The sequence below is a fragment of the Haemorhous mexicanus genome, chromosome 7 (assembly GCF_027477595.1).
Source record: "Haemorhous mexicanus isolate bHaeMex1 chromosome 7, bHaeMex1.pri, whole genome shotgun sequence".
Classification (NCBI taxonomy): Eukaryota; Metazoa; Chordata; class Aves; order Passeriformes; family Fringillidae; genus Haemorhous; species Haemorhous mexicanus.
This window is the reverse complement of record NC_082347.1, coordinates 30,692,895-30,718,601: the sequence shown is the minus strand read 5'-3', so window position 1 is coordinate 30,718,601 and position 25,707 is coordinate 30,692,895. Positions and strand designations below refer to the sequence as shown.

At 44.5% G+C, this 25,707-nt stretch overlaps 1 protein-coding gene across 7 annotated transcripts in view; it reads left to right on the top strand.

Annotated features, from left to right (window-relative positions):
* Positions 1-25,707, top strand: part of SH3PXD2A (SH3 and PX domains 2A) — a 245,802-nt gene that overhangs the window by 102,541 nt on the left and 117,554 nt on the right. For all 7 annotated transcript variants that reach the window (XM_059851916.1, XM_059851910.1, XM_059851909.1 and 4 more), the window contains one exon: positions 5,156-5,247. In XM_059851916.1, the coding sequence (XP_059707899.1) occupies positions 5,156-5,247 (92 nt within the window). The remainder of the gene's footprint in view (positions 1-5,155; positions 5,248-25,707) is intronic.

Here is a 25,707-nt window from a genome sequence, read left to right as displayed (position 1 = left end):
TGTGTGCTGATCCTAATTGAGGGAAGCATCTTTGTGCAGGGAAGACCTTAAGATGTAACATCCCATTGTCATAAACCTGGGTTTGTCACGTGCCTTCGTGCTGTCCCATAAAGCTGGATATGGTATTAAGTAGGAGCTTTTCTGTAGTGAGGCTTGACTATCCAAATGGACACCACCTAAACAGAAATTAAATGAGCAAGTCACATCAGTGCCAGGAAGTACTTTTATTAATGTCATTGTTATTAATGTTCACTTTTTGAGAGACCATACTTCACAAACATAATTACCTCCCTCTTGGTCCCTCAGTCCCGCCTCTCTTTCAAGGTTTAATCCTTGAACCTGTCAAGACAGGTACACAGACGTTTCTCTCTCTATCTGTTGCACAACTAAGCTAGTTTGATTGAAGAAGGAATAGTAGTCCTGGTCAAGAATGGGAGTTTAACTGAAATACTTTCAAAATTTGTCTGTTGTTAGTGAAATACTTTCAAACTTGATCTGACATTTTTAATTCATGTTTCAGAATCCCGATGTATTTTGACTGGCTTCAGTAATGAGAGTTAATTTTTTGCAAAACTCCTCTCAGCACCTGGAGCAGAGCCTTCCTTTCAATTGTGTTATGGTGCTTCCATGCCAGAAGCTCTTACAATGTTCCATTTACTCCCAAAACTGCATCCTGAGGAATCCTTTTCTTTATTTATTCCCACTTCTTCTCCACTCTGAGCCACCACCATACATTTTCATCCACTTCTCTGCCTGCCTGTCAGTGTTTGCCATCCACCACTTCAGTGCTTTAGTTCAAGCTTGAGGTTCTCAGTCAAACAGAAGGTGTTTTCATATAGATGAAGCAATTTATTTCTTTGTTCTCAGAAATTATCTATTTTAATTGCACCTTCCCCCTTGCTGGGCTCGTGGCCATTCCCAAACATCTGGCTCTAGTGACTAATGTTAATGAAAATGATAAACAATTAGAAGAAAAGTAAGGCAGTCATAACTGTGCAGCATTGTGAACTGGCACTGTGTATTTGTATGTGAAGCTGGGGATAAACCCACAGGACATTAGGGATTTAAAAGTTGTGCATCTAAAGTGTCTCTTGAGGCTGTGTGGAGACAATCAGTGATTCACCCCTTCCAGAGCCAGACACCCATGGCAGGGGGTAGACAAAGCACCCTCTGAGGATGCTGCTCTTTCCCTAGCAATGATACAAGTTGATAGACAAGTGTGGCCAGTCTCCCATTCAAGACACATGAAGTTCAGTGGGGTGAATACCATTCTGTGCATATACACACACATGTGCTGTGCATCTCTGCATATACACATCTCTGCATCAGCTTTTTATAAATGTATCTGCAAAAATGCAACCCACAGCACTCAATGCATCATTAGGAATGCCTGCAGGGTTTTATTCCATGTATTCCATGAAGACTTTGAGCTGTGATACAGTCCCACAGAGCAGTTTCCAGTTCATGTAACCTTAAGCAGTGAACCCCTGCCTGCACTCGGTGCTGTGCTGCCTTTGGTTGCTGTGTGTGGCCACAGCAGCTTTCCACAGGTGGGCTGGGGCTCTGAGAGTAGCTGGCCATCCCCAGCACCAAGGGCTGCCTCCTCACACCCTGCCTAATGTTTCAGCTTTTCAATAGCCTTTTGAGTCACCTGCTCTGCAAGGCTGTGAGCTGTACCATGGAGCCAGACATGATTATAGACTGGAAGGACACATAAAAGCCTATCTCCTGAGGGATGTGTGAGGGCTGAGCAGTGCACGTCCTCCTGTACATGCCAAGCAAGGAAACATGCTATTACTGATAGTTCTCAATGCTTGTACAAGGCTGAGTTCTGCTTGCTGGCTCTTTTTATCTCTCACCTTTCCTGTGCAAGTTCCTTGCTGTTCCTGGATGCTTGCTGTTTGTAGCTGTGTGTGTTTACCTCTGGTTTCCACATCCCCAGAAGAATGTCACTTCCCTGTCCTTTTTTTCCTTTGTGTTCCTCTTTGTCTTTACGCTTCTTTCCTTGACCCTGCAGTCTTTCCCTCAGGCTGTTGCAGCTCTTCCCTGGAACTGTCTTGCTGGAAATGCCAGAAGCTTGCATTTTCCCCTTGCAGAGTGACAGTGTGTCCCTGATCTCCTCAGTGCACTTTTTGTTTGCTCACCAGGATTGTGTTGGCTTTGACCAGTTCATGTGAATGTTGTGTATTTGCTGAAGAGACACTTGTCTCGCTAAACAGTGTCACTGCTCCCTGCTGCTATTCAAAATTTAATAGAAGGATCCTGATTGGTTTTATACCCTTGGTTGCATTTTTTTTTACCGTTTCTTAGAGTTTCTTGCCATTTCTTTGGGTTTTGTTCCTTTAAAAATAAAAAAAAAAAGTAAAAATTGACTGGTTTGACTTTACACCTGAGCTTCCAAAAAAGCATGCAATGGCTCATAATTACTGTGGGCTGGAATTCAGTCCATCTCTGTGCATAAGGCTGGAAATTGCAGCATGCTGGGAGATGATTCAGAAGCAGAATAGCCAGCCCTGCCCCAGGGTGGGAAGGTGGATGGCAGGGTGTGGAAATGACTGGCTGATTTTTTATCCATTCCCTGCAAAAGCCTGGAGTCAGAGTGGTGCTTTTCAGTCATCCCCCTTCAGCTCATCAGGACCACAGTGCTTCTGGGGATTTCCAGGCAGCCAACCACTGGTTCAGGGGGTTCGGATTTCCCAAAGCTTCCCTCGATTTAGAAAAAAAATCTCCACAGCAGCTTTGCATTCTTCCATCACTGAAAACCCAGTCTGTGCTCCAGCTCAGTATTGGCATCTGGAGCCTGGTTCTTGGGAAGGGTGAGCACCTGTGACCTGCAGGGAAGTGGGGACTCCTTGGGAAGGCGTCTGATGCCCGAGACCCCCCGCGCCGGGTGTGACTTGGGTGTTTGTGTTTCTCTAGTAATGATACGTATCGTTTGCACTGCTTGCTCCTGCCCCATTGACTGTGCAAGACTGAGCCCTTTGGGATTTCTAAACACACTGTAGATATTGAATATCTGAGCCTCCTAACCTTTCTGCAGATTAGGTAAGTGTTATTGCTCAGCATTGTAAGGGGGTAACTGAAGATATATCCCAGCTGAATTTGATGAAAAGAGGTTAAGTAACCTGCCCTAACCAAAAAGGGTGTGAGTAGTAGAGCCAGTGCTAAATATCAGCTCCATCCACTGTTGGTTAGACAGCACTGCTTTGCTGTCTCTTGCTTGGGGTGCAGAGGAATAAATGTTGTTTATGTTCTTGTTAGCCTGTGCTGGTGAGGCATGGCTCTTTCAACATGTTGTGATCATTATTATTCCTGAGCACTTCCTGATTTCCCAGTGTTATTCCTGGTTTGCCAGCTGGATGCATGTATTTATGTACAGTAGGAAAAAAGGCAGAGCTCACACCTTTGTTACGCTTTTAGACGAGTTTGAACAAACAGAGGTGGAGACCAGGGCATCCTTTGTTCCTGTAAAAGTGCTTGAGCTTTCCAGCTGTTCTGTTTCATCCTGCCTTAGTGCAGCAGCCAGTGGTGCTTGCCCTGGCACTTGGACCCACCAAGCTCTTTCCCAGCTTCTGCATCTCATGCTCCTTCCTTTGCAAGGCATCTTTTTCAGCTCTGTAGTGCAACTCCACATGACTAAAGGCCAGACCCTCATTTTTCACAGGCCTAGTGATACCAAATGGATTTTCCTAATGTTCTTATAATATCCCTTCACAAAGGAGAGGAGAGCTGTAGGTGTGGAAGCATTTGACTTTGAATTTATGAACACCTCAAAACAAGACCCGATCATCTAATACTGGAGACTGCAATTTCATAGCAGGCTTTTTCCAACTCTTTTTCTTCACATCCCCAAGCAGGTGTGGTCCTGGAAACAAATCTGGCCACTTCTAAAGCCTGGTTAAAAACAGCAGTGATGGTAACCAACTGCCCTGTCCTGCCTTTGTGCTTTGGTTGGACCTTCTGGTGTGTCTGACCAAGATCAGTCAGATGTCTCATGGTTAATATAACCAGTTCACCTAATGCATCTTCATTTAGTTCTGGTGCAATTTTTTATCCATCTTTCAAGATTGTTTGTCCTACTTTCAACTAGGAGAAGAGCCAGACAATCTCATTTTGTCAAACAGGTTTACAGCAACTCTAAGAAGCTTGGTCTATATTTAACCTGTGGCCTATTTTCAGCATAACTTAGTGCAGGAGGAGGTGAAGTCCAGCCTCTTTTCCTCTCCTGCTTGTCATTTCTGGAGGCAGTCTCCCAGTCATGTCACTGAGAGCTGCTGCCCCATCTCTGTGGGCTGGGGACAACTCTTTAACTTCTTTTGGCACCATAAAGCTCTAGATTCTGAACAGCAAATTCATAGCATGTTTCTGCCTTGTGTTCTTGTCTTATTTTAGGTCTTGCTTTCCAGTACACTTCAACATAATGTGGTTGATGCCTAGACTGTACTTAGCTATTGCTGAATGTGACAAGTGCCGTGTCCCTCTGCCAAGGCGAGTGCACAGACACTGCTAGCCAGGATGTGCTGTGCAACCTTCTTCATGCTGAAAAAGCCTCTCTGTGTTTTGGTTGGGTTTGATTTGTTTTTTTCAGACACTTAATCAAACTTCCTTTCCTGTTAACTTAGGAGCAAATTGTTGTTTGGTTTGGTTTAATTATGGGTTTTTTAGCGAACTCTGCTTTTCGTGTGGACAGCGCTTCATGGAAAGCTTTATGAGCACATGAATCTGTTGTCTGAGTGGGTGCTGAATTTGTGTGCATTGACACAAGGCCTGTAAGCCCTAACATCAGCGTGTGAGGTGCTGTGCAAGCCCATGTCACAGACTGTCCCAGCCACAGAGCAATTATCTGTGCAGTGCCATGGTTTTGCACTTATGCACCAAACTCTGCTCTTGAGCACATGGCAAAATAAATTACATTGCCTGATTCTAAGAACTGTTGCTTGTCTGAATTCATTGCTTCCTACCTGACATTTGCAGTCAAGGCTTGCTGTTTCCTTTCTTCTCAGGTAAGTAGCCAGGTGTGCTGCTGTTTTTCAGTATTCCTTTCCCCCTGCCAGGACTGTTTTGCCTCCTCATGCTTGGCAGTTTAGATGTTTGAGGCCATGTTTCAAACTTGGCTTATGTCTAAGTGCTTCTCACTCTCTGTTTTGTTTTGCAGGCACTGGTTCGGCTTCCTCCCCATATTTCACAGTGTGATGAAGTCTTCAGGTTCTTCGAGGCTCGCCCAGAAGACCTCAACCCTCCAAAAGAGTAAGTGTAGTGATGGTTTTCCAGTGCTGCTCGGTACATTTTGATTAGCTGGAAGGAAAAGGTCATTTGTTTTCATTACTGCTGTAGACATGGGAACAGATTTTGTAGCTTTCGTTACTACCTAGGAAATGCCCAGCAGTTACCCACAACCACTGTGTGTGAATGGAGGACAGGGAAGTCAAACAACCCTCAGACACAATTTTCAGCCATCCTCCACCCACCTTTGCATTGTTTCTTGCTCATGGTTCTAATGAGGGAACCTCCCCTGGTTTGTAGGTTTTACCTGATAGTTATCACCAAAGGGTCATTTAGTTCCCAAAAAGCATTGGCTCAGTGGCAGGGGGAAATCCTGCCAGTAAGCACTTGGCTCATAATTACCAGCTGCTTCTTTAAATGTACTCCTGCCCAGAGATACTTAGTTATCGGTAGGGAGCAAGATTGTGGTCCAGATCCAAAATTGTCTCTGGAGAGTCTATTCTTTCTGAGCAGGAAGCCAAGAAAAGGAGGAGGGAAAGAGCTCCCATTAAACATGAGACAGAATTGTAGCCTTTGCCTTGGAGCAGACAGGCTGATTCATGCTGATGCACTCAGGGTCCATAGGACTCATTTATCCAGGGAAAGCATTGGCAGGAGGGTATTTACAAGCACCAGCGCTGCCTTGCCTGGTATTTCCTTTTCTCTTTCATCCCAAACAGGATATATTTTATTGTACTCTGCAATAAGATTTTGACTTGGTCCCATTGTGTTTTGTGCTGCTTTGTTGCATGATTTGAAACCTGATTGCAGGCAGTGTTACCGTAATTTGCTTTCTCTCATGTTTGCACAGCCCACTGGATAAGGGGAAATGGATGCAAAGCTTATGGGCTTTGGGCACTTCAGCACATGCAAACCTGTAGTTATTGGAAAGATTTGTATTGGCTTCAGCTGTCTGCTCCCATGCTGGTGAAAAAGAGAGAAGGACCTTTGCAATTTGTTTTCCCAGACTTTGATCCTTGCATGTGCACGGGTTTGTACAAGGAGATGTGTTAACATGTGTACTAAAGAAAACACTACTAGCATCACTGAGAGCAAAGTCTTTGTTTTATGAATGAAGGAAAGAGCAGTTTTAAATCAAAAGTCTGGATAAAGAGCTGCTTTTTTATTTCCTATCTAGTCTTGTTTTAGGAAAATGTCTGGTGAGAATAAATATAGTTGCTTGTTCATTGTTAAACACGTATTGCAAACTTAGAAAACATTGCAACAATATAAGCCTGTTATACTCTGAGACCTGCTATTATTCCAGTTTCATTTAGGGTATGTAAGTAGGTTTGCAAAGGTTGCTTGATCCCACAACACCCCATTTGCAATGCAAAGACACATCCCCATGTGCCAGGCAGAAACAGACACCCAGGACAGAGTTAGGTCCTAAGAGTTACGGAAGAGTTCACATGGAGGATCTCAAATGAAGGTTATGAGTCTGCTTGAAACTCCTCTCTGCTTTCTGTACTGATGCAGACCCTACAGCACCTCTGCAAGGCAGGGGCCTGGGACCCAGGCCCACCCCCAGGTGTACACTAACCATTATGGCTTGCATCCCTTGTCCCTACTCAGAGTTGTAGAGGACCTGTTTGACAGCCTTGCAGGAATTTTCAAGTTATCCCTTCACTCCCTTCTGGAAAAACAAAAAAGACTAAATGTTCTCAGCCCAAGCCTTGCATCCTATTCCAACCTAGTAATAAGTGTGATTTATTTCCCTGGAAAATGTAGAGCAATAACCTGATTAAATCTTACTTCACTAATGTCTGCAAGACATTAATCTAGCTGGGTTTAAACAAATCCTACCTCGTCTTCTGTAAGCAAACAGATCTTAGGGAAGGTGTCTAAGGTTTCTGCTGGGAGTGCTTCACAAAAGATGTATTGTTGAAACTGAAGATTAGTCTCTACAAAAAGATGATGTAAAAGCCAACGGAAACATCTTAGTGTTTTTCTTCTGTGAACTGAGGGGGAAGGGAGGAGATCTGAGGCTCACTGGACCACAGTGTAGGGTCTGGGGGAAGGACACCTCCAGGGCGATTCTGAACCTCAGCAGGCACTGCAGGAAGGAGCATGATTCCAGAGAAATCCCAGTGTATTCCCTTGTTTTCTTACTCTGCCAAGCCCCTCCAGAAACAGTGAGCCAGTGGTGCCGAAGCCCTGTGAATTCAGTCTTCCCCGGACCTCATGGTTCATCATTCCTCTCACTGGAGGTAGGGCTGTAGCCTGGAGGCATCATCTAGACTATCCTAATTATGTTATCTATTTCTTCAGCTGCTTTTTTTAGCCCTCAGCACAGAGGTGGTTTGTATGTGGCTCTGTCAGCATAGACATTGGCATTCAGCTTGCTGGCTTAAAGAACAATAAGCAAGTGACTCGGCCACCAAGGGGCAGAGAACAGAATTGCTTGAGCTGCCTGCATGTCTCCTCTCTGTGCTCAATGAGATGATCTTTAGTTTCATGTTGACCTGCTCAGTTTTTATGCTGCAGCTTGGCCTCATAAGACAAATCCTGACCTAGGGTTTAATTAACTAATTTTCAGGAGTGTAACCTTAATCCCATGTGCGTTTGTGTTGTTGAGCCCAGAGAGTCGATTGAGTTATTGCATGTCAGTGACTAAACCTGTGCTTCCAGACAGAAATACATGGGAGTTTAAATTTTGAGGGAGGAGACACAAAAATGTCTAGTTTACCTGGCAGCTGGGATGTGCAGAGAGGTATCCATGCCTTTACCTGCTGAGCCATGGCTTGCAATGGTACTCTAATCCATGTAGCACTGCATTAATTCAGCCACAAAGCTGAGCTCTTCACTTCTGTTCCTACTGTCCTGAAAGACACCAAAATTCCCCTGCAGCTCCTTAGGCACTTTTACAAATGTGTTGCTGGCTTCTTCCTTACAGCCCTTCATCTGCCCTGCCCTTGCCTCCTCCCTGCTTCTCTGTGGGGTCCTGTCCGGGTTGTGCCGTGTTTGGCTGGCTGGCTGCTCCCTGCAGAGTCATTTCCTACTGCTGCCGTGCTGAGTGCCCCCAGTGCTGAGCAGCTCCCAGCCCAGCTGCAGTAAAAGCTGGCCTTTCCCAGTGCTCTCAGAATCTGGCCACTTTTTCACTTGAATTCACACCTTAGGTTTTCTGTTTCCTCTTTTGGTGATGGTCTAGGCTTTCAAGTCCTGTGACAATAGGCAGAAGGTATTTCTTCCAGCCCATTAAATCTCTCCTGGGTACAGCAGCTCACAGGCAGAGAGCTGGAGAGATGTCTCAAGAAATCTCAGCATTTGCAGTGGCTGACTGTCTCCTCCTAGGCTGCTCCAGCTGGTGGAGATAGCTCCAGGCCAGATAGCTCCCAACAGCAGGTTTCCTTCATGTGGCATGGGAGAGACCATAGGAGGACACTAGATTCCTGTGTGGAATGGTCTGGGAGCATTCTCAGGCTGTTCCACATGGTGAAAGCATGGCTCTTGCAAGGGAGCTGGGGATCCCAGGGAGCAGTGATGTGCCAGGCAGGGTTGGAGCTCCAGTGACTGTTCCCAGGGCAGCTGTTGGACTGCTCTCACTCCACTCCCTGGGTTGGCTGCAGGGAAAGCAAGCTTCAAACCATCAGCCTTGGTACAGGAGGAGCAGTTCTCAACTGCTTCTGTTTCCAATATGTGACATTTCAGTGTTTGGGCAAATGCCCCTGCCTGTAGTCCTGTGTAAGGGCCAGATCCTGCACTGCCATGGGAAAAGACACTGTGGGTAAGAAGGAAATGTCTTTTTATTTATCCTTTGTTCTAAGTAAATACCATGTCACTAAAACCCCATTCATTTACTGGATACTTCTGTTAATAATTATAATTACTGATAACTAAACCAGAGGTAGATTAATTTCAGATTTCTGTTGGGGATTTAAATTCAAGGCTGAGGTCAGGCCAGGGCTCACAGTCAACAAACAAAATCTCAGAAGCCAATTTTTTTAATGATTCTATTTTACTAGAAATAACAGAAATAGCCAAAAAGTAGGATTAATCAATTAGACATTGCATATGGTTTACTGGTCTTAGGGCTTTTTTGCAGTGAGTTTCAAAGTATCACAGCCAGACCACTCTTGTGAGAGTTTGTTTTTTCTTTACGTCTAGAGCCAGTCTGAAGAGCAGATCAAGAGCCAAGAATTCAGTTCTCCAATACTTCCCTCTATAGAAATGCATACAGTTTCAGACAAGATTTCTGTTTAAACCACCACTAATAATATTATCAGCTGAATTTAAAGCAGTGTTCAGTATCTGAGAGTAATTTTCCTGTGAGAATCATAAAGCAATTTTTAAATAATATGCAAATCTAGAAAAGCTAGGGAACTTAGAGGTATATGACATATTATGAGGGTTCATGCAGAAAATGCAGTTAATGCTGAAGGTGCCTTTACTAAAGAACAGAAATGCTTTATTGTGGTCTGTAGCCAGGAGCTTTACTGATCATATCTCTGTCAAATAAATATTGGTGTAACACTCGGATGCTCTGATGTCAGGCAGCCACTGTAAAATGGAAGCTGGATTCTCCTCTTATTTGTCATGTATTACAAATTCCTGATAAGGATGCTGAACAGAAATAGCCAGGGCAATGGAGGGACCATGTTAAGGAAGCTGCTTTAGTTTATGAGTGTATTGGTGCTAAAGCACAGCTCCCTAATACACTATTTTCTATCCATAAGCATGACTGTGTCAATATACAATTATTTCTGTTTCCCAGATCTGTTCTGTAATAACAATTCAATTACCTATTGGTAGAGGAGGAAAACTTTTCATGGGCAAAATATCTGTATTTATTCTGATTTTTTTGATATTATGAAAATATTTTCTCTTACATTTCATCGCTTTTATTTCACTTATATTTTATTGCTTTTGAATTGTGTTTCCCCATACATTGGACAGCTGAGTCTCTGAGCAGATGTGCTATGAGGAAAGCTGGAATTCTTTATTTGTGATTGCTCTTTCTTGCAGGACTTGCAGTACTGATAATTTCCACATCATTTAGGAATGTGCTCAGCACCAGTTGATGACAATTGGCATTAGAGTCTGAACTTGGCACTGTTACTGTGACTGCTCAATGCACACATTTTATTTAGGAAATCTGTTCCACTTGAGAGAGGCAGAATGGAAATTATTTTCCCTAAGAAATGCAAAATCAGAAAAGAGAGGTTTTATTTTTCTTTGATTTTTTTTTTAACCTGGGAAGTAAATTATGAAGCACAGAGTGGAAAAAGTTCTGATTAAAGACTGACAGGATAAGGCAGTTAAAACCCACTGTCCTGAAGGAAGAAAAATTTAATATTCTCAAAGAATTATTTATTCACCGAGGTTTAGGTAGCTAAGGATGCAATAATGCATTAAGGCTCTTATTGCCAAGAGCCTTGCTTGGCCACTCCTAATTAGTCACCCAGCTCTCACTGATTTCACTGGGAATTAGGTACCACAGCTCTTTGAGCTTCTCCAGTGTAGTAGAGCACCTGTGTTTATTTTCTGAAATATGCTTAGTTTAGGGCTGTATTTATCAGTAATATTTGGCCTTAGCACCTCAATTTATGGAAAAAAAGCCTCTTCAGCTCTTAGCTCTCAGAAGTGCTTTTCAGTGTCCTGCTCACAGCATGGGACTGTCACAGTCTTTGGCTGAGAGGTCAGGCAGCCCAGGGACAGAGCAGGCAAGTGTGGCCAGTCCCCAGTGGTGACCCCAAGAGCAGGAGCTCAGTCTCTGGGCCACGGTCAGGTGAGGCTGTGCCCCCTCCTGTGCTGCCTTTCATCAGTGCTCCTGATCTCTGGAAGGCTTGGAGATTGTTATCTTAAATAAACTAAGCCAATGCAGGAATGGAAAAAAGGAAATAACAGATTCATTACTTGTTCTCTTCTTTAGTTTCACATGGGGCTTTCCCTTTCATTTGTAGCATATAAAGTGATTTGGACTGGAATATCAAATGGAGGGTATTGAAATTTACTACTGTCTGCAGCATTAGTGATACCAGCAAATAACTCAGCCTTCCTGAGAAAAGATTGAAATTTTTTTGGCTACTCTTTCAGAAAATAAAAAAAGAAATGACACATAGGTAAATATAAAATAATAAACCTGGGGGAAAACTGAAAGCATATTGAATGAAATATGTTAAGCAACCAGAAAAAACCCTATAGCAAGATGGCAGCTGGAGGCTTTTATCCCTTGCCTTGGGTATCACATTTGGGTTGGCTCATGCTTTTAGGCCTGACTGTGAAAGGACACAGAGCTGAGAGGAGCAAAGGCAGTTTAATGTACTGACACTTGGCACTGGCAGCCAAGTGTACAGAAATAGCTTTTGCCTGGATTGGTTATAAGCAGGCTGCAGGGTTTAAAAGTGGGATGCTGTCATGGGCACAGGATGGATTAAGAATAAACAGACTTACTCGAAATTCATCAGTATGAGAATGAGATTAGAGCTCTGCCAGCACCCAGCAGCTTCAGCAGTGGCACTGGACACTGCCTTGCTGGGCTGAAACACAGGAGAGTGTCAGTGCTGGTCAAATTTCACTGTTTATGAGCACAAATTTTTTTTTTTTTCTTTCACTGTAGAAGAGTAGTGACTCAGGTGTTTTGAAATGCAGAGATGTTGCCTTTAGAAAAACTAAATGCCAAGCATGTTGGCTCAAGATCTTTCTTCCTGTCCAGTAATTTTACTCATATCCTAAAGGAGCAATCACTGCTGATGATTTGCCAGTGCCTTTTTTTGTAGATTAGAAAGTAATAGTTTACTTACTGTTTAACTTAAACCAAAAAATTTCTTCTTTCTGGAGAAGCTGAGTGATTAATGTAGGGCTCTGGGAAATTTGCTCCTTACTGTCTCATTGATTTATTTTGTGATGTTGGAAAGGCTCCTTACATTTCCTGGCTCTACCTGCAGAATGATTGCAGAGTTTAGGTTTCAGAGATTTGCTAAGAGGATTTGATTCTGGTAAGGAAACCATTTTCATTCCATAATACAGTTTTAGAAATGATCAGTTATAAAAATAATTTGTTTTAAAAAATCATCACTCAATGTTGGAAGAAACATTACTTCCAAAATCTGTCAGGAAAGCTTGTTCTGTGGTGCTCTTAGATGCAAAACCAGTTAGAAAGTCAAAACAGTAAATTTATTTGTTTATGGCAGTGGAGGAAACCTGGCCTAATGAGGCAGGATAGGATCAGAACCGAAATAACTGGATTCAGAGATTATAAAGTTTGTTGTTAAGGATTTGAGGTGCCAGTTATCCTTGAGCACTCATTTCTAGAGAGGTTGGGCTCAATGCCATGGGATCTCCTGGAGTTCTCCTGGAGTTTAAAGGCAGGTGATGCTTGGTTTGCAGCCCACGGGGTTGAATTGCCCATGCTGATAGACACAAAAGAGATCTTTATCTCCACACAGAAGAGAAGTGTCTGGTCCTCATCTTCCTTGTGGATAAGCCTGGAACTGAGGAGAGGATGAGGGACGGGCACTTCCTTTTTTTATCTGGGTTTCTTGCTCTGGTGAGCCCCTGCTGGCAGGTTAATTGCACACTGTCACCATTGACTCATCACCTGCCAGGCAGGAGGAGCTGGGGTGGAGTTTTCTATTCACTGACATGACAGGTGAGCATAGCCTGTCTTGTCCTGTGTGTGTCACATCTCTGGAAAGCAAGAACAGGCAGCTTACATTGCAGATTTGATTGTATCACAGAGAACTCAGCCTGTCATGGCTGTGTCTATAATATGATTGCACTATTGTTTAATGAAGATCTTTCACTCTGAAGAGGAGGGTTCTAGGGACAGACAGGCTTAATGGGGTGGTTGCTGCCAGGGTGATAAGTTATCCTCCAGTGGTGCCTGGGGTCAGATGGGATTTTTCAGTGGTCTGCTCTCTCCGTTGTTGATTGCTGTGTTATTTTGACATTGCTTGTCTGGAGAGTCCCTTTGTTTTTAGCACTGTTGAGGATCAGTAGCCTCACTGGTTATAAAAATCTCGTGTACACATGCCTAGTGTGCCCCTGTGTGTGATTTTGAACTGTTTGGGGGCAAGGTAAGACATTAAGGTACTTTAATGCTGTTTCCCATCACAGGCCAGGTGGAGTTGAAATCTCACGCTTATTTAAGGTGAAGCATTGCTGTCTAAACACCAGTAAGCAGAGGTGATGTTCCTCAATAAACAGGACTTTGAGAGTCTCTGGCACTGCCCTTTTCATCCAGCACTTGCCTCTGAAGAGAAAGGAGGAAGCCTTAGCAATCAAAGGGTGCTGAGCAACAGGTAAAGCAAGTCATGTCTGTCTGGAAAGCTGCTGCCTCTCCTGCATTTTGTTGAGATGAGAGCTAGGTTTTGGTTCTGGCTTGGTTGAATCATATTATTATTTTTCAGTGTACCTGTCTTTACCTGTTCATCTCAGGCAACCAGAGTTTGTGCTAGAAATCCATTCCATTACATACTCAGGGCTCAGTGTTTTGTGTCTGTCACAGAGATTTGCATTCAGCTCCCAATGCTGTTGCAGGTAAAAATCTTGTTTACAGCAAGCCTGGGTAAAAAACCCAGCTTTTGTGGCAGCAGGGAGCCATCCCCTGGAGTGCTGCACAAGTCCCAGGTGATCTCTTTCGCTCTGTCTTCTGTCTCTTGAGAAATGGGGTACCTTTAGGACTCTGTATATATAAAAAATACCAGACCTGAAGTGGCTCTGGCTGAAGGAGACACAGTGATCTATTAGTAGATTCATTTCCACCCTTTCTATCTTCCTGACTGGTCTGCTGCTGACTGTCTTTCATGCGTGCTGTTCCCAGAAACACAAGCAGAGGATCAAATAACAATGTGTTTTGACTCCAAACTCTGGAATGACTTATCATGTTATCAAAGCTTTTGATTTAATTGAAATTTCACAGATAACCCTAGACCTGCTTTTAAGTGCAGACTCAAGAGGCAGTGGGAATTCAATTAACCACCCCCCTCGCCCCTGCCCCATCACACCACCACCCTCTCTTTTAATGCTTGCATCTTGTTGGGGAGTTTTATGGAAGGGATTTGCTACTGCTTATCTCCAGCTAGAGCTGTGTGTCTGGGTTCAAAGATATCCTTTGTTTTTGGGCCTTTTTCTTTTTCCAGTTATGCAGAGTTTGATTGGAATGACCCTGCTGACAGTAATGGACAATTTGAGATTGACTGTGATGTAAGGATTGCAGAATTTGCTGTGTTAGAAGTAGAATTCTTTCCTTGTTTCCTTGTTCATCTCTTAAAACAATTGGCCTAAGCTCAGGTAGATGTTCATTTAAACAAACCTTAGATACCTAGTGAAGAGAGGATTGGCTGTGGCTTTGCAATACTTTAGTATAATCTAATAAATGCTGGATTCTTGCAAGCTGTATTTCTTCCCAGCTCCATGAAGTTTTAACAGCCACTCCAGTAATGCTGACTGCAGTGCACTGTGGTGAACCTCAGAACATTGTGTATGTCTGATTACATTTGCTTTCAATTACAGTCTTGTGGGTTTGAAAAATCAGAGCAGTTCAGGCTCGTTTAGGAGCCACCACAAAAAAATGACCAGTAACCTGAGATAGCTAGTACTTGAAAATATAAAAGAAGAATAAAATCTTGAATGGTGGGGACCAAAAAAGTATATTTTGCTGTATGAGAAGCCAGTCATGGCAACAACTGTAGGATTAGAACAGCTGGGGCACCATATCTAAAAGATAAACCTTTTCCTTTCCCATCCAAGCATGCCAAGAGTGAGGTGTGAGTGACTCATGCCAGAGACAGTGTTCATCAGAGGCTTGAAGTTCTCCTGGTGCACTAGTGAATTAGCAGTGCTGCTGTCTCTGCTGCTCCCCATTGGATAGTTTGCTGATCCTTTTCCTAAGGATTGGAAGGAAATCCTTACCAACAATCCTCACCAACATTGTCCTTTCTTTCTAGGGAAGCTGCGTATTTCTTGAGGATGCTAAAATTTCAAAACACAGTATTTTGTGGAGATGTCAGTTATCCTCTAAATCTGACTAAAAGAGGAGTTTTCTTTTCTTGAGAACATTTAACCAAAAATGAACCTCTCAGTCCCTGTTGAAATGTGGTCCCAAATCCCTGAGATCAAATAATTTTCATTGGCCCTACTGAGGAGCAGGATGGCTGTGGAGTGAACAAACTTGTACAGAGACATCTGGCTTACAGCTTTGCAGGTGACCCCTTCTGCAGTGGTGCCCAGGTCTCTGGGCTGAGACTTGATCTGCCTCTGGCAGTCCTGAGGTGTGTGTCTGGTGCTGCCTACATAATTCCTCAACTCTTCCAGCAGGCAGCTCTGGGACAGCAGCAGCCATGTGCATGATCCCTTTCTCCTGTGCCAGCCTCTGGCAAGCAGAAAAAGAACTCATGAATGAATTAAAGTGTAAGCCCTGGTGCAACCCTTGGTTGGGGCATTGGGAATATTTGGAAAGTAAAGGAGGAGCAGGAAGGTTTTTGCTGTGGAAAAGCCCAGCCACAGCACTGTGACACTGGCAGTGGTGTTGTGAATTTTCACCCCAAGTCAGGAGAATTAGTCCAGCTGCTCAGAACACAGGAGCAGAAAGTGCGGAGTAAGGCTGTCATCAAATCCTGAAAGTAAGGGCAAATGCAAAACGAGTAGTAACTGGGGCAGCTTTTACTCTTGTAGTGGGAACTGGTGCAACTTGCCAGTGTTCTACATTCCTTCCTACAAGATGGGACATTTAAGCAACACAGCTCCTAAATTGGGCGGCACATGAGTAAGAGAACTGAGCACTTTCTGTAGTCCCAGTGCCAAGGTTCTTCAGCTTGCACATAACCTCTGCAGCCCCTGCAGCTGACCTGGATGCTGAGGCATCTTGCAGGGTCTGGCTTGGTTCCTTCACCTCCACACACACCTCTGCAGTGAGGCTAAGGGCCAGGCTGCTGCCGGGACGCTGCACACAGCTGTAAACTCTTGCAGCAGAGGTCAGTGGAACGCTCTCTTGTTGTTTGTCTCAATGCACAAAGCCGGGCTCTGTGGGACGGGCACTAGCTAGGGATGCTCCTGATGCACCAGTGTCATCCCCTGGGGGAGGAGCAGCCCCGTGGCCGAGCTGCGCTGGCCATCCCAGCTAATGAGAGGCTTTTCTTGGCAGCCCTGATAAATAAGCTTCTGTTAATGATCATTGTTACCGTGCTCCTGCTCCTCTGAGTGTTCAGGAGGGGGTTGTGTTACAGATGCTTGGCGAGGGAGGACAGGGTGACCTGTGCTGGCCAGTGAGAGAGCTCCAAAGGTGAGCCTGGGGTTTTAATGAGAGGCAGACATCCAGCAGATGAGCAGAGAGCCTTCAATCCCTTCAATAAAGTAGTATGTCAGAGTGAGGAGTTGCAAGAAGTAGGAGTTCTGAGGAGAATGGAGATAAAAGGAGGCTTTCAGGCAGGAGAGGGGATTACTGCTTTTTCCAGATGTAGAATTTGCATTTGGAGAAGGAGGACAGCCAAAAGGCCAGGCTGATGAAGGATGCTTTGTGGTGCTTCCAGCCTGTGAAAAAATGCAGTTCTTTGAAAGTTATGTGCTTTTGGATTGTTAGGCAAGGGATGAAATAGGCATCATAGGGGCAGTCCCTTCCCCCTCTTCTTATGGTCTCCAGTGATTTATATAATTAGTACTCTTTTTTTCTTCCTTTTTTTGCCTGTTTTCTCTTCAGGCTTTTTTTTTTTTTAATTTTTTTTTTTTTTATTAAATACAGTATTGGCTCAATCATTTGACATCCTCATAAATCAGATAATTTTGTCCTTGCAGATTCCTGACAAGTAGTTTATATTTAGTGTTTTTGTGGATAGGCATATAAACTACTGAGCCCTGGTTTATTGCCCAATACATCCTGATCTCTGGCAGGATATGCAGTGTTTGAGAGAAGATTGAATTAATATCAGCAAACAGAGAATTTTGGGCTTTAACAAACAAACATTGCTTTCTGACATGATTTTGTCTATCTGAATATATGCTCAGAAAATCTCCAGTCTTCTTTCCACTTCAGATTCATTCAGCTCAGATATACTCACTGGCCACAGAACCTTGTAAGTAGAATATGTGATGATCAGTTTAAAAGAGGACTTACCCAAAACAGACAAAAATAAACCCATTTAACAGCTTACCGCTCTAGTGGTCCTTTGCTAGTTTCCTGAAAAAGTTTTGCCAGTCATGTCTGTTTCTTCTTTTAAGGCTTTATTTTCAAAACATCAAAGCAAATTCCTGGTTTTGAATGAAGTAGGACACAGCCCAACAGAGACACATGTCAAAAACATTTCACCTCGAGAGCAATGCAGTTAGATAACATTAAACTTGCTGTCAGCCTCATCCCCAGAGCAGCCTCCTCCTCCCCCAGGCATTAATGCACCTGGGTAGTTTTCTACACAGTGAGTAACTGTATTGAATTCAACAGGAGCACATGTGCACCCAGAGCTATTTGTGTGTGTATGCATGTGTATGTTTGTAAAAATTCTGGAGAGGGTTGGGATACAAAGGAGGTTTATTCATCAGTAGCCCCCTCTACGAATCATGTTAATTCTTCCTTCTTGCCTGGAGATGGGCAGATGTGGAGTATGTGCACACAGGCTTAGGGGCCAACACAACAATTTTAACTGGAATGAGTCACCAGCTTACAAGGGAGGAGGGTAGGTAACATCTACTTGTGGACTCTTAAACACACATATCACAAAACAGGAGAAAGGCTTAATTGGCCTGATCATTTAGAGGTTTGATATAGCAAATAATTTGTATGTGCCCTGGATGCTGTTTTTATGCATTTATTTTTACAATCTTTTCATTTAAAATATTCCAAAACCCAACTAAAAAGGGCATGAAAGCAATTAGATATGTATCTTCATCTGTATCCTTGAGGGGGCCTTTTAATTCTGTAGCTGTAAAATCAGTGAAGCATCAATACAGTCTCCATAAGGGAAAGCAGCCACTCTGAGAGAAAGCCATAAGCACAAGGCTGTGTGGAGCACCTTTGTTTGGCTGTGCTTGCTGAAACATCCTGTCAGATACCATTTCCACTGGGGTCTGTTCACTTCAGCCAGCGCTTGCTCCGTGAGCAGAGGGAATTCATCCATCAAACAGGGCTTGGCAGGTCTCATTCCAGCATAATGGACTAGGTCATTGGAAGGTGCCTAGTGTGTGTTCTAGGCAATTTGCTTATTGTCTCCTATTCTACACATGTACCTAAATCTTTTACATGACATTTTTACATTGTGCTTTGTTCTTATCTCTTGCTTTCTTTTTGCTTTCTTACCTGGCTGCTTTATCTCTGACTGCATCAGCTTCTCTGCCTCATGCTGGCATATCTTTTCTTGGGTCATTTTTAGCTGTCTCTGTTTTGTTGGTTTTTTTTCCTTACCCTTACATCCCTTGGATATTGTTTTCTTCTTTCTCAATATGTTCTATGCTGTTTCCCCCAGCATTGCAACACTTACTTCTATTTGCCCCTCTGCTACTCTGTTCATTGATTTTATTTGCTCTCTGATGTATTTCTTCTGTCACTTTCCCCCTTTCCTATATCTTTTCATCCCCAATACCACATATGAGATAACAGAGGGATGACAGAAGGTACACAACTCGCTCATTGCTGGATTAGCTCTTTGCATAGAGTACAGCCAGGATGAGCTGGTCTGGAGCTGGAACAGAAACTGGGAGCAAACCCTGTGCCAGCCTCAAAGGTGTTAGTGGCCCTGATAACTGACCCTCAGCAATGTGGGGACACCTGCTCTTTTGTCTTGCTAAAGGTATCTCTTAGGGAGAAAAGGAGAAGTCATGGAAAACTAACTTGGCAGAAATAAAATCACCGAGGTTTTTAGCTGTTTTGTAACCTGTAATTTTTGTAGAAGTTGTCTCTGTGGTCTGCCAAACAGAAATTCATCATCACCAGCCTGGAATTCCTGGGTAATTAATCTTCTGTGGTGGATAAAGCAGGCTGGATTTTCAGTCTGCAGGCGTGGAGAGCTGGGAGCTAACCTGCAGCGCTGCTGAACCTTTTCTCTCTCCCCTACTTCTCCATTTTCCCATGACCTTAGGAAAAAAAAAAAAAAAAAAGAGAGAAATCCCCACTTCATAGCTCTTTTTTTTTACTAAATCACACTTTATGGAACACAGTTTTAATGCTGTATGGTGCGTGTTTAATGATGTCCATATGGGTTTGTGGGTACAGGAATTAAATACATAACGGTTCACGATGACATAACACGGAAATGCAACTCCCGCCGTGCTGGTGTGGAGGCTGTAAAGGGTTATTAATAAAAATGAAGGTTTTAAATAGAAAACAAGCTTAGCAGCACCGTTTTGGCCTCAGGCCCATCTCTGAGTGATGGAAAAAAAAGAGACTGGAATATATGGTCTTTCCTCAATACATGAAAATAAATACATTTTACCACCATCCCCTGCTAAACATTTCAGAGAGAAAGCTGCAGGCCTGATGCATGGCATCTCTCTTCAATCAGAGCTTGAGCTCAGGGAGGTCTGGAGGGGATATTTCAGCAGGGTGCAGGACACATCAAACAAATACTAAAGGGGAGATTGATGCCTTAGATTATTAAAACGGGGTATGGCCACAATGTTTTGATTGGCAAAACCTTTCAACAGTTGGACATTAGTATTTCAGAAGAGCAAGCCATTCTGTTTGTGGGTGAGCCAGGAAAATAACAACTCACACAGTTTGGGGGAATGACCTCAAGGAAATCCCATCTTGTCTTGTAACTAGAGTTGCTAGATCAGTAAGCCAAGGAAATTACAGAATATGCCTATTAATATTAGAGACAAAGAAAAGCAAGTTTACTTTTCTATGTCCAGCCTTGTTCTCTCTGTAGTTGCCCCAACATTTTGTTTTAAGTGTTTGGAATAAATGAGACAGCAGTGGATGATGTGCTGAGCATCTCCCTCTGAATGTTGTGTCTGAGACATCTCTCACTGACTTCCCACTGATTGTTAGTGACAGGAACTGTATGGGCAGCACCAGCACTAATGGAACGTGTCCTTCTGTCTTTACCAATGTTTTTGCCACAGTTTTAGCTGGTCCCAGAGCAAAACACAAAGATATAACCCCACACAAACTAGCTCTAGAATCTGTGACTTGGGATTTTCCACTTTGTGGACATCTCTAAATTACTTCCAGTTTGTAGACCAGGACAAGATCAATGCTTCACAGCAGTTGCATAAGGGTCAGCACATATCTGAACCAAAGGTGATTTGGGAAGTCCGTGTACTCACAGCTGTGTCCCCCTGCTCAGTCTGCTCACATTCTCCAGCTCCAGCCCCACGCTCACCTCAGCCCATCATTGCACCCCTGGGTTCCAGCAGACAGCTTTCCTCAGCAGATGGCCATGGAGGATGCAGAAGGAATGCAGGAGGAATAAGACTTTCTTGCTTTATCTTGTGCTGTCTGGGGCAAATTCCCACTCTGTGCCAGCTTCTTGGTGCCTCCTTCATTGTGAGGCACAGATGTTGTTAGCTCAGTGGCTTCTGTCCAGCCACCAAATGCTTCAGCAGAAGAGAACTCAGCCCATTATTTGGAAGTGGAATTCAGGCTGAACAGAAGGCATTGCTTTTTTTCCCACCTGGCTGTAGCTGGGACAGTGAACAGCAATGTGGGAACGTGGCTCAAAATACTCTCCCTATGCACCAAGCCCTATGCTGCTCCATTCACCCTTCAACCTCCTGGCTTGAAACCAAGATCCTCCTCTAAAACTTGGTTTGAAAAACTGCTCCCTGCTTGTGTTCTGACAGAAGAGATGGCTGGGCTCTGTTGCACAGGGCATGTTTCCACCCGCTTGCTGCTGTACTGTGGGTCATCTCAGGCACAGCTAAAGTTTCTGGAAAATGGTATTAAGTCTATTTTTCCAAATTTTTTTATGCTGACATATGTCAGTTGTTTGTCTTCTGAAACTGGTCTTTTCAAGAATAGGTATTATGTCCCTTTAAATAGCACAAACCACATGGGAACAGATTATTTTTGTCCCTAGCTGTCTATAATCTATCTTATTTCTTTTTTTAGTGAAACTAAAATCTTCCCAGGGATTGTTCCTAATAATAATACTGAAAAGAAAGAATCATGTAAGTCATCCAGTATCAGCAATGGCAATAGTACTGCATTGCCCTTCTATAGACTTATCTCACTCTACACCTCGAGGTATGGCCCAAACATGAACCCTCTCAGCTAGACTGTGAAATACAGGTTTTATTTTAGAACCAGGGAAGCAAAAGTATGAAAGTGGTTTTGAAAGGTCACCAAGGATAGAACAGGAGCCAGAAGGTCTGGATTTTAGCCTCATGTTGAGACTCTTGGCATACTTTCTGCCATTTGCCTCTGCAAACACCCCTAGCATGCCAGCAGTTTGACTTGCTGATATATAACTTCAGGATCTACTGGAGTAGGTCAGCATCAAGGTCAATTTTTGCAAAATTCTATATTTGAGGAAAATGTGCTAAAGAAACATTGAACTTGTTTGCCCTAGGTTTCAGGGGGACTAGTGTTCAGGATGCCCTTGAATTCTCTGCCTCAACCACCGGTCTCACAGTCCTCTAAAAACCACACAATCACCCCCTGCTCATCAGCATGTGAAGGGGGATCTTTAGCTCAAGATTGACCTCACCCTGTTGTCTTCTTCCCCAAACTGTGGTGAATTGCCTGATGTGAAGTCCCTCCCCTGAGATGAGCATGAGGTACCCGTGCAGAAGCAACAACAACCAGTCCACACTTCTTTATATGGCAGGACAGCAGAGAGAGCAGGGTGGGCTGGAGCTGTGATGTGGAAGAAGAACCCGCATTTGTGCCCAGCTGCCCCATGGCAGTGGTGCTGCAGACAGACCTTGTCCTAAGCAAAGCTGTCCCTGAGTGTGCCCGTGCCAGTGGGTGAGAGAATGTGCCTTTGCATGTGGCTTTTGTTCTCAGCCACAGCCCACCTCCCAGAGCAGCAGACAAACACAAACAGCCTTTTTCTGCAGTTCGATGAGCAAAGCAGAGCAGCGCTTCTGAGCTGGTCCTTTGACAGCGAGGACATCATCACGTCCTGAGCCTTATGTGAGTAAATCTGTCATCAAGTTTTAGTCTTTCTTTTGTATAACTTTATGTAGCAGCTCATCTTAGACTTGTAAAAACATTTTGTGGGAAATAAGGCGTGGGAGGTGGGCAACTCCTTCCATGTATTGCCAGCTAATCCGTAATGCTCTCCTTTATCATAACAAATGAGGCAGGTTTCTCAAAAGCAGTATCTTGTGTTGTTCTTTTATCTCTTTCCTTTTTCTTTAAGTCTGGGGATGGGGTTCTGCCCTGGATGAGGGCACAAAAAATGGCTCCAGGACTCCTGGGTTCTGTCTTGAGCTCTGGATGCTGATGACTGTGCTGAATCCTGCTTGTGAAGTATCTCTGTGAACTGGAAGGGGGTGTAGGTACTCAAAATACAGTGTTTAGCCATAGATGTTATTAAATGTAAAAGAGGTAAAAAACCCCAGTGTCATAAAATGACCAAGCAGCCAAGAAACTGAAACTCTTTCATCTGTTCTTAAGCTTGGTAAATAGAGAAACTTGTACATCCCACTGGTGCCTTGCTTTCCCACTATCCCAAAGTCATTTTTACTCAAAGCTCAAGGTTTTTGCAGTTCCTTGGGTAAAAATGTTTTGCAAACCCTGGGATCTGTCATCATTTCACACGTTTTCTGTTCTGCTGAGCCATCACCCCCTTCCTCCAAACTGGTAGATGGCACAGGAGGTATCACATCATCCCTGTGGAGGAAACTTTGTACAAAAGTATCTTAGAATTTGGCAAAGCACAGCTCTTTTTCTACAGCAGGACTCATCTCCCCTTCAGTGGAAATTAAGTGTCTAAATCTTTTTGTCTTTCCCTCTCTGTCAGTTTTACAGTGTGCTCTGGGGTGAAGTTTTGTTGTGCTACATTTATTTCTCCTCGCCAAGACCTTCTTTATGGCTTTGATTTAAACAAAGTCCAATCAGATGCAGTGAAAGGCCATCATGTTCCAGTGCTGGGGATGGGCTTTGGGAGCTGTTTATCTTTTTTTCCAAGGATAACAGCACATTTGTGTTTGTGTTGTGTGTATGTCTTGGACTTACACAAAAACTTAAGGATCTGATTCTGGTGGGTCATGCTGGCAGGTATCCAAACCCATAAATCTGGTCACTGTGCTTTTCCAAATGTTTATTGTGCTGTTTAAGCCTTTATGGGCTCTTGTGTGTATTACATATGGTCTGAATAAATGTAAGGCAGTATTACTGTGCTTAGCTGAGAGGCAGAAGAGCCTCCAAGGGGATCATTAGAGCTGGGGCAGCCATTGCCAGCATTTGGAGATGAGTTTCTTGGTTGAGCTTTGCAGGTTGTAAGGACCTTCAGCCTTGTTCTGTTGGTTTGTAAATGCCACTTGAGCTAAGGTTGCAGAGGTAGAAATAAGAAGCAGAGTTGCAATTTCTTGGATTCAATACAGGATTTGTGCAGCAATTCTCCCCTTTCTGAAACACTAATAGAAAGGACTGGACTTGCTATGTATTTCCTCTGTGCTGCTGCCTGTGGCAAAGTCTGCTCTGATTGCCAGTGGGGCTCAGGACAAGACTTTGAGGAATCAGTGGATGTGTAGCAAAGTCACCTGGGTCACCGTAAGTGAGCAATCACCTGCAGACTCTGTCTGAGTCAAGGCTGCATTGCTCCTTCAGACAGGTGGCAAAGAGGATCCATCCCTCCATGCCTGCAGCTCCTCTGTGATCCTGGACATCTCCCTGTGCTCTGCTGCAAGGACTTTCCTCAAAGTGCAGTGAGGGACAGAGAGGCAGGGAACCACCTCCCCACAGGTTGCCAGCAAAGTCCAGCACTTGGGGAAGATCCTGCAACAAACTCTTGGTTCTTGCTGCAAGGGCAGACACAGTGTTTGGCACAGTGAGCAGCCTCATAGGGGTTGTGTAACATTGCTGGGCAGACACCATGTGTGATAATGCTGTTGATATCACAGTTACCCTGAGGATACATCAATCCCTAGGCATTTTTTGGAGGTATGTGGTGAGGCACTTCATTACTCAGCTCTGCACCACGGTGCATCCTGCTTCTGCTGCTGCACCTGGTGGGTTCTGCTGCTTTGACCTGGAGGAAGGGCTGGAACTTGCCTGTGTAGAACTCACAGAAGCAGAGGCATTGCAAAGTGCTGACTTGGGAGCTGAGAAACATTCTGCCTCCTTTCATTCAACCCAGTGACCCGTATGAGAAAGAATGGAAATGTTGATTTTGTTGCTCTTCAGGATGGAGAGGAGTGAGCATCAGGGGATGCAGAGGATCCACTTTGTAGGGAGATGTGCTTGCAGAGGATCTCTCAAAGTGGAGAGAAGTTATTTTTGCCAGCAGAGTCCTGTGTCAAGCACGGGCAGCTCTGGGGCTCCCACCTCTTCCCCTCTATTGCTGGATGTTGAATCAGCTGTTTGTACTGCCCAGCACAGTGCCAGGGACAAACTCTCTGGCAGAAGGGTTGGGAAACAGAATGGAATAAATAAAGGATTTATAATGGGGAGGGCTTGTTTGTCCACAAACAGCCTGCTGCAGGCCTGTGCTCAGAAGGCAACCAAACCCCCAGAGCTGCTCTTAGGCTTTCCCCTCTGAAAGCCCATTGCTGCAGGGTCCTGCCTCAGGCACTGGGGGCCGGCTAGGGAGAGGGTGGCAGAGACAGCCTGCTCCTGTGTCCCTTCTTCCTCTGCACATTCCAGGGCTGCGACCTCCTCAACCTGCAGAGAGAGGGGAGGGAGGTGGGAAATGGGGTGACAGGAACAAACTTCCTGCAGCAGAGCTGAGCAGAGGGATGGTTCTTATCACAGGAGAACAGCCCTGCTGGGGGCAGCTGGAGAGGAGCCCATCCCACTTTCCTGAGCCCCTCACCCTGCAGCTCACCCCCAGCACAGGAGCCTCTCTCATCCCAGCACACGGCTCTGCCAGCCCTGCCTGCAGGTACTTGTGAGTCTCAGAGCAGGGCTCATGGCTTGGCAGCACTGAGAGAAATGCCATCCAGGCCACGTGAGAGGGAGCACCAGGCTGCCTGGGAGCACGGCTGCGTGGAGCAGCTCCCACTGCTGCAGGTACTGTCTGGGGAAAGCTGATCCGTGCCCACCAGTGAAGTGCCAGGCTGTGTGTGCCACAGAGAGCAGCTTTGTGTCCTGCCTGGGCTCCAGCCACTGCACACTGGCCAGGTTTTGGTTCATGGCAGCTTTTTGGGCAGGACCTGCTCTCCTCCACAAACCAGAGGCCAACATGTAAGGCCAACCCTTCTCAGATTTTGTCTCAACCCAGCTCAGTCCTCATTCATGTCTGCACTGTGAGGTGGAAGGAGATAGGAGAGTAAGCCCAGTGCGTGTCCCTTCAGCCCCTCTGCCTGAGGAGCAGGTTACATGGGAGCTGGAAAGAGAATTGTGCTGGCCTGGAAGTTTCTGCTGAAGGCAGAGCAGTCCTTTCACTGCACTGTCCTGTGTCACTGATC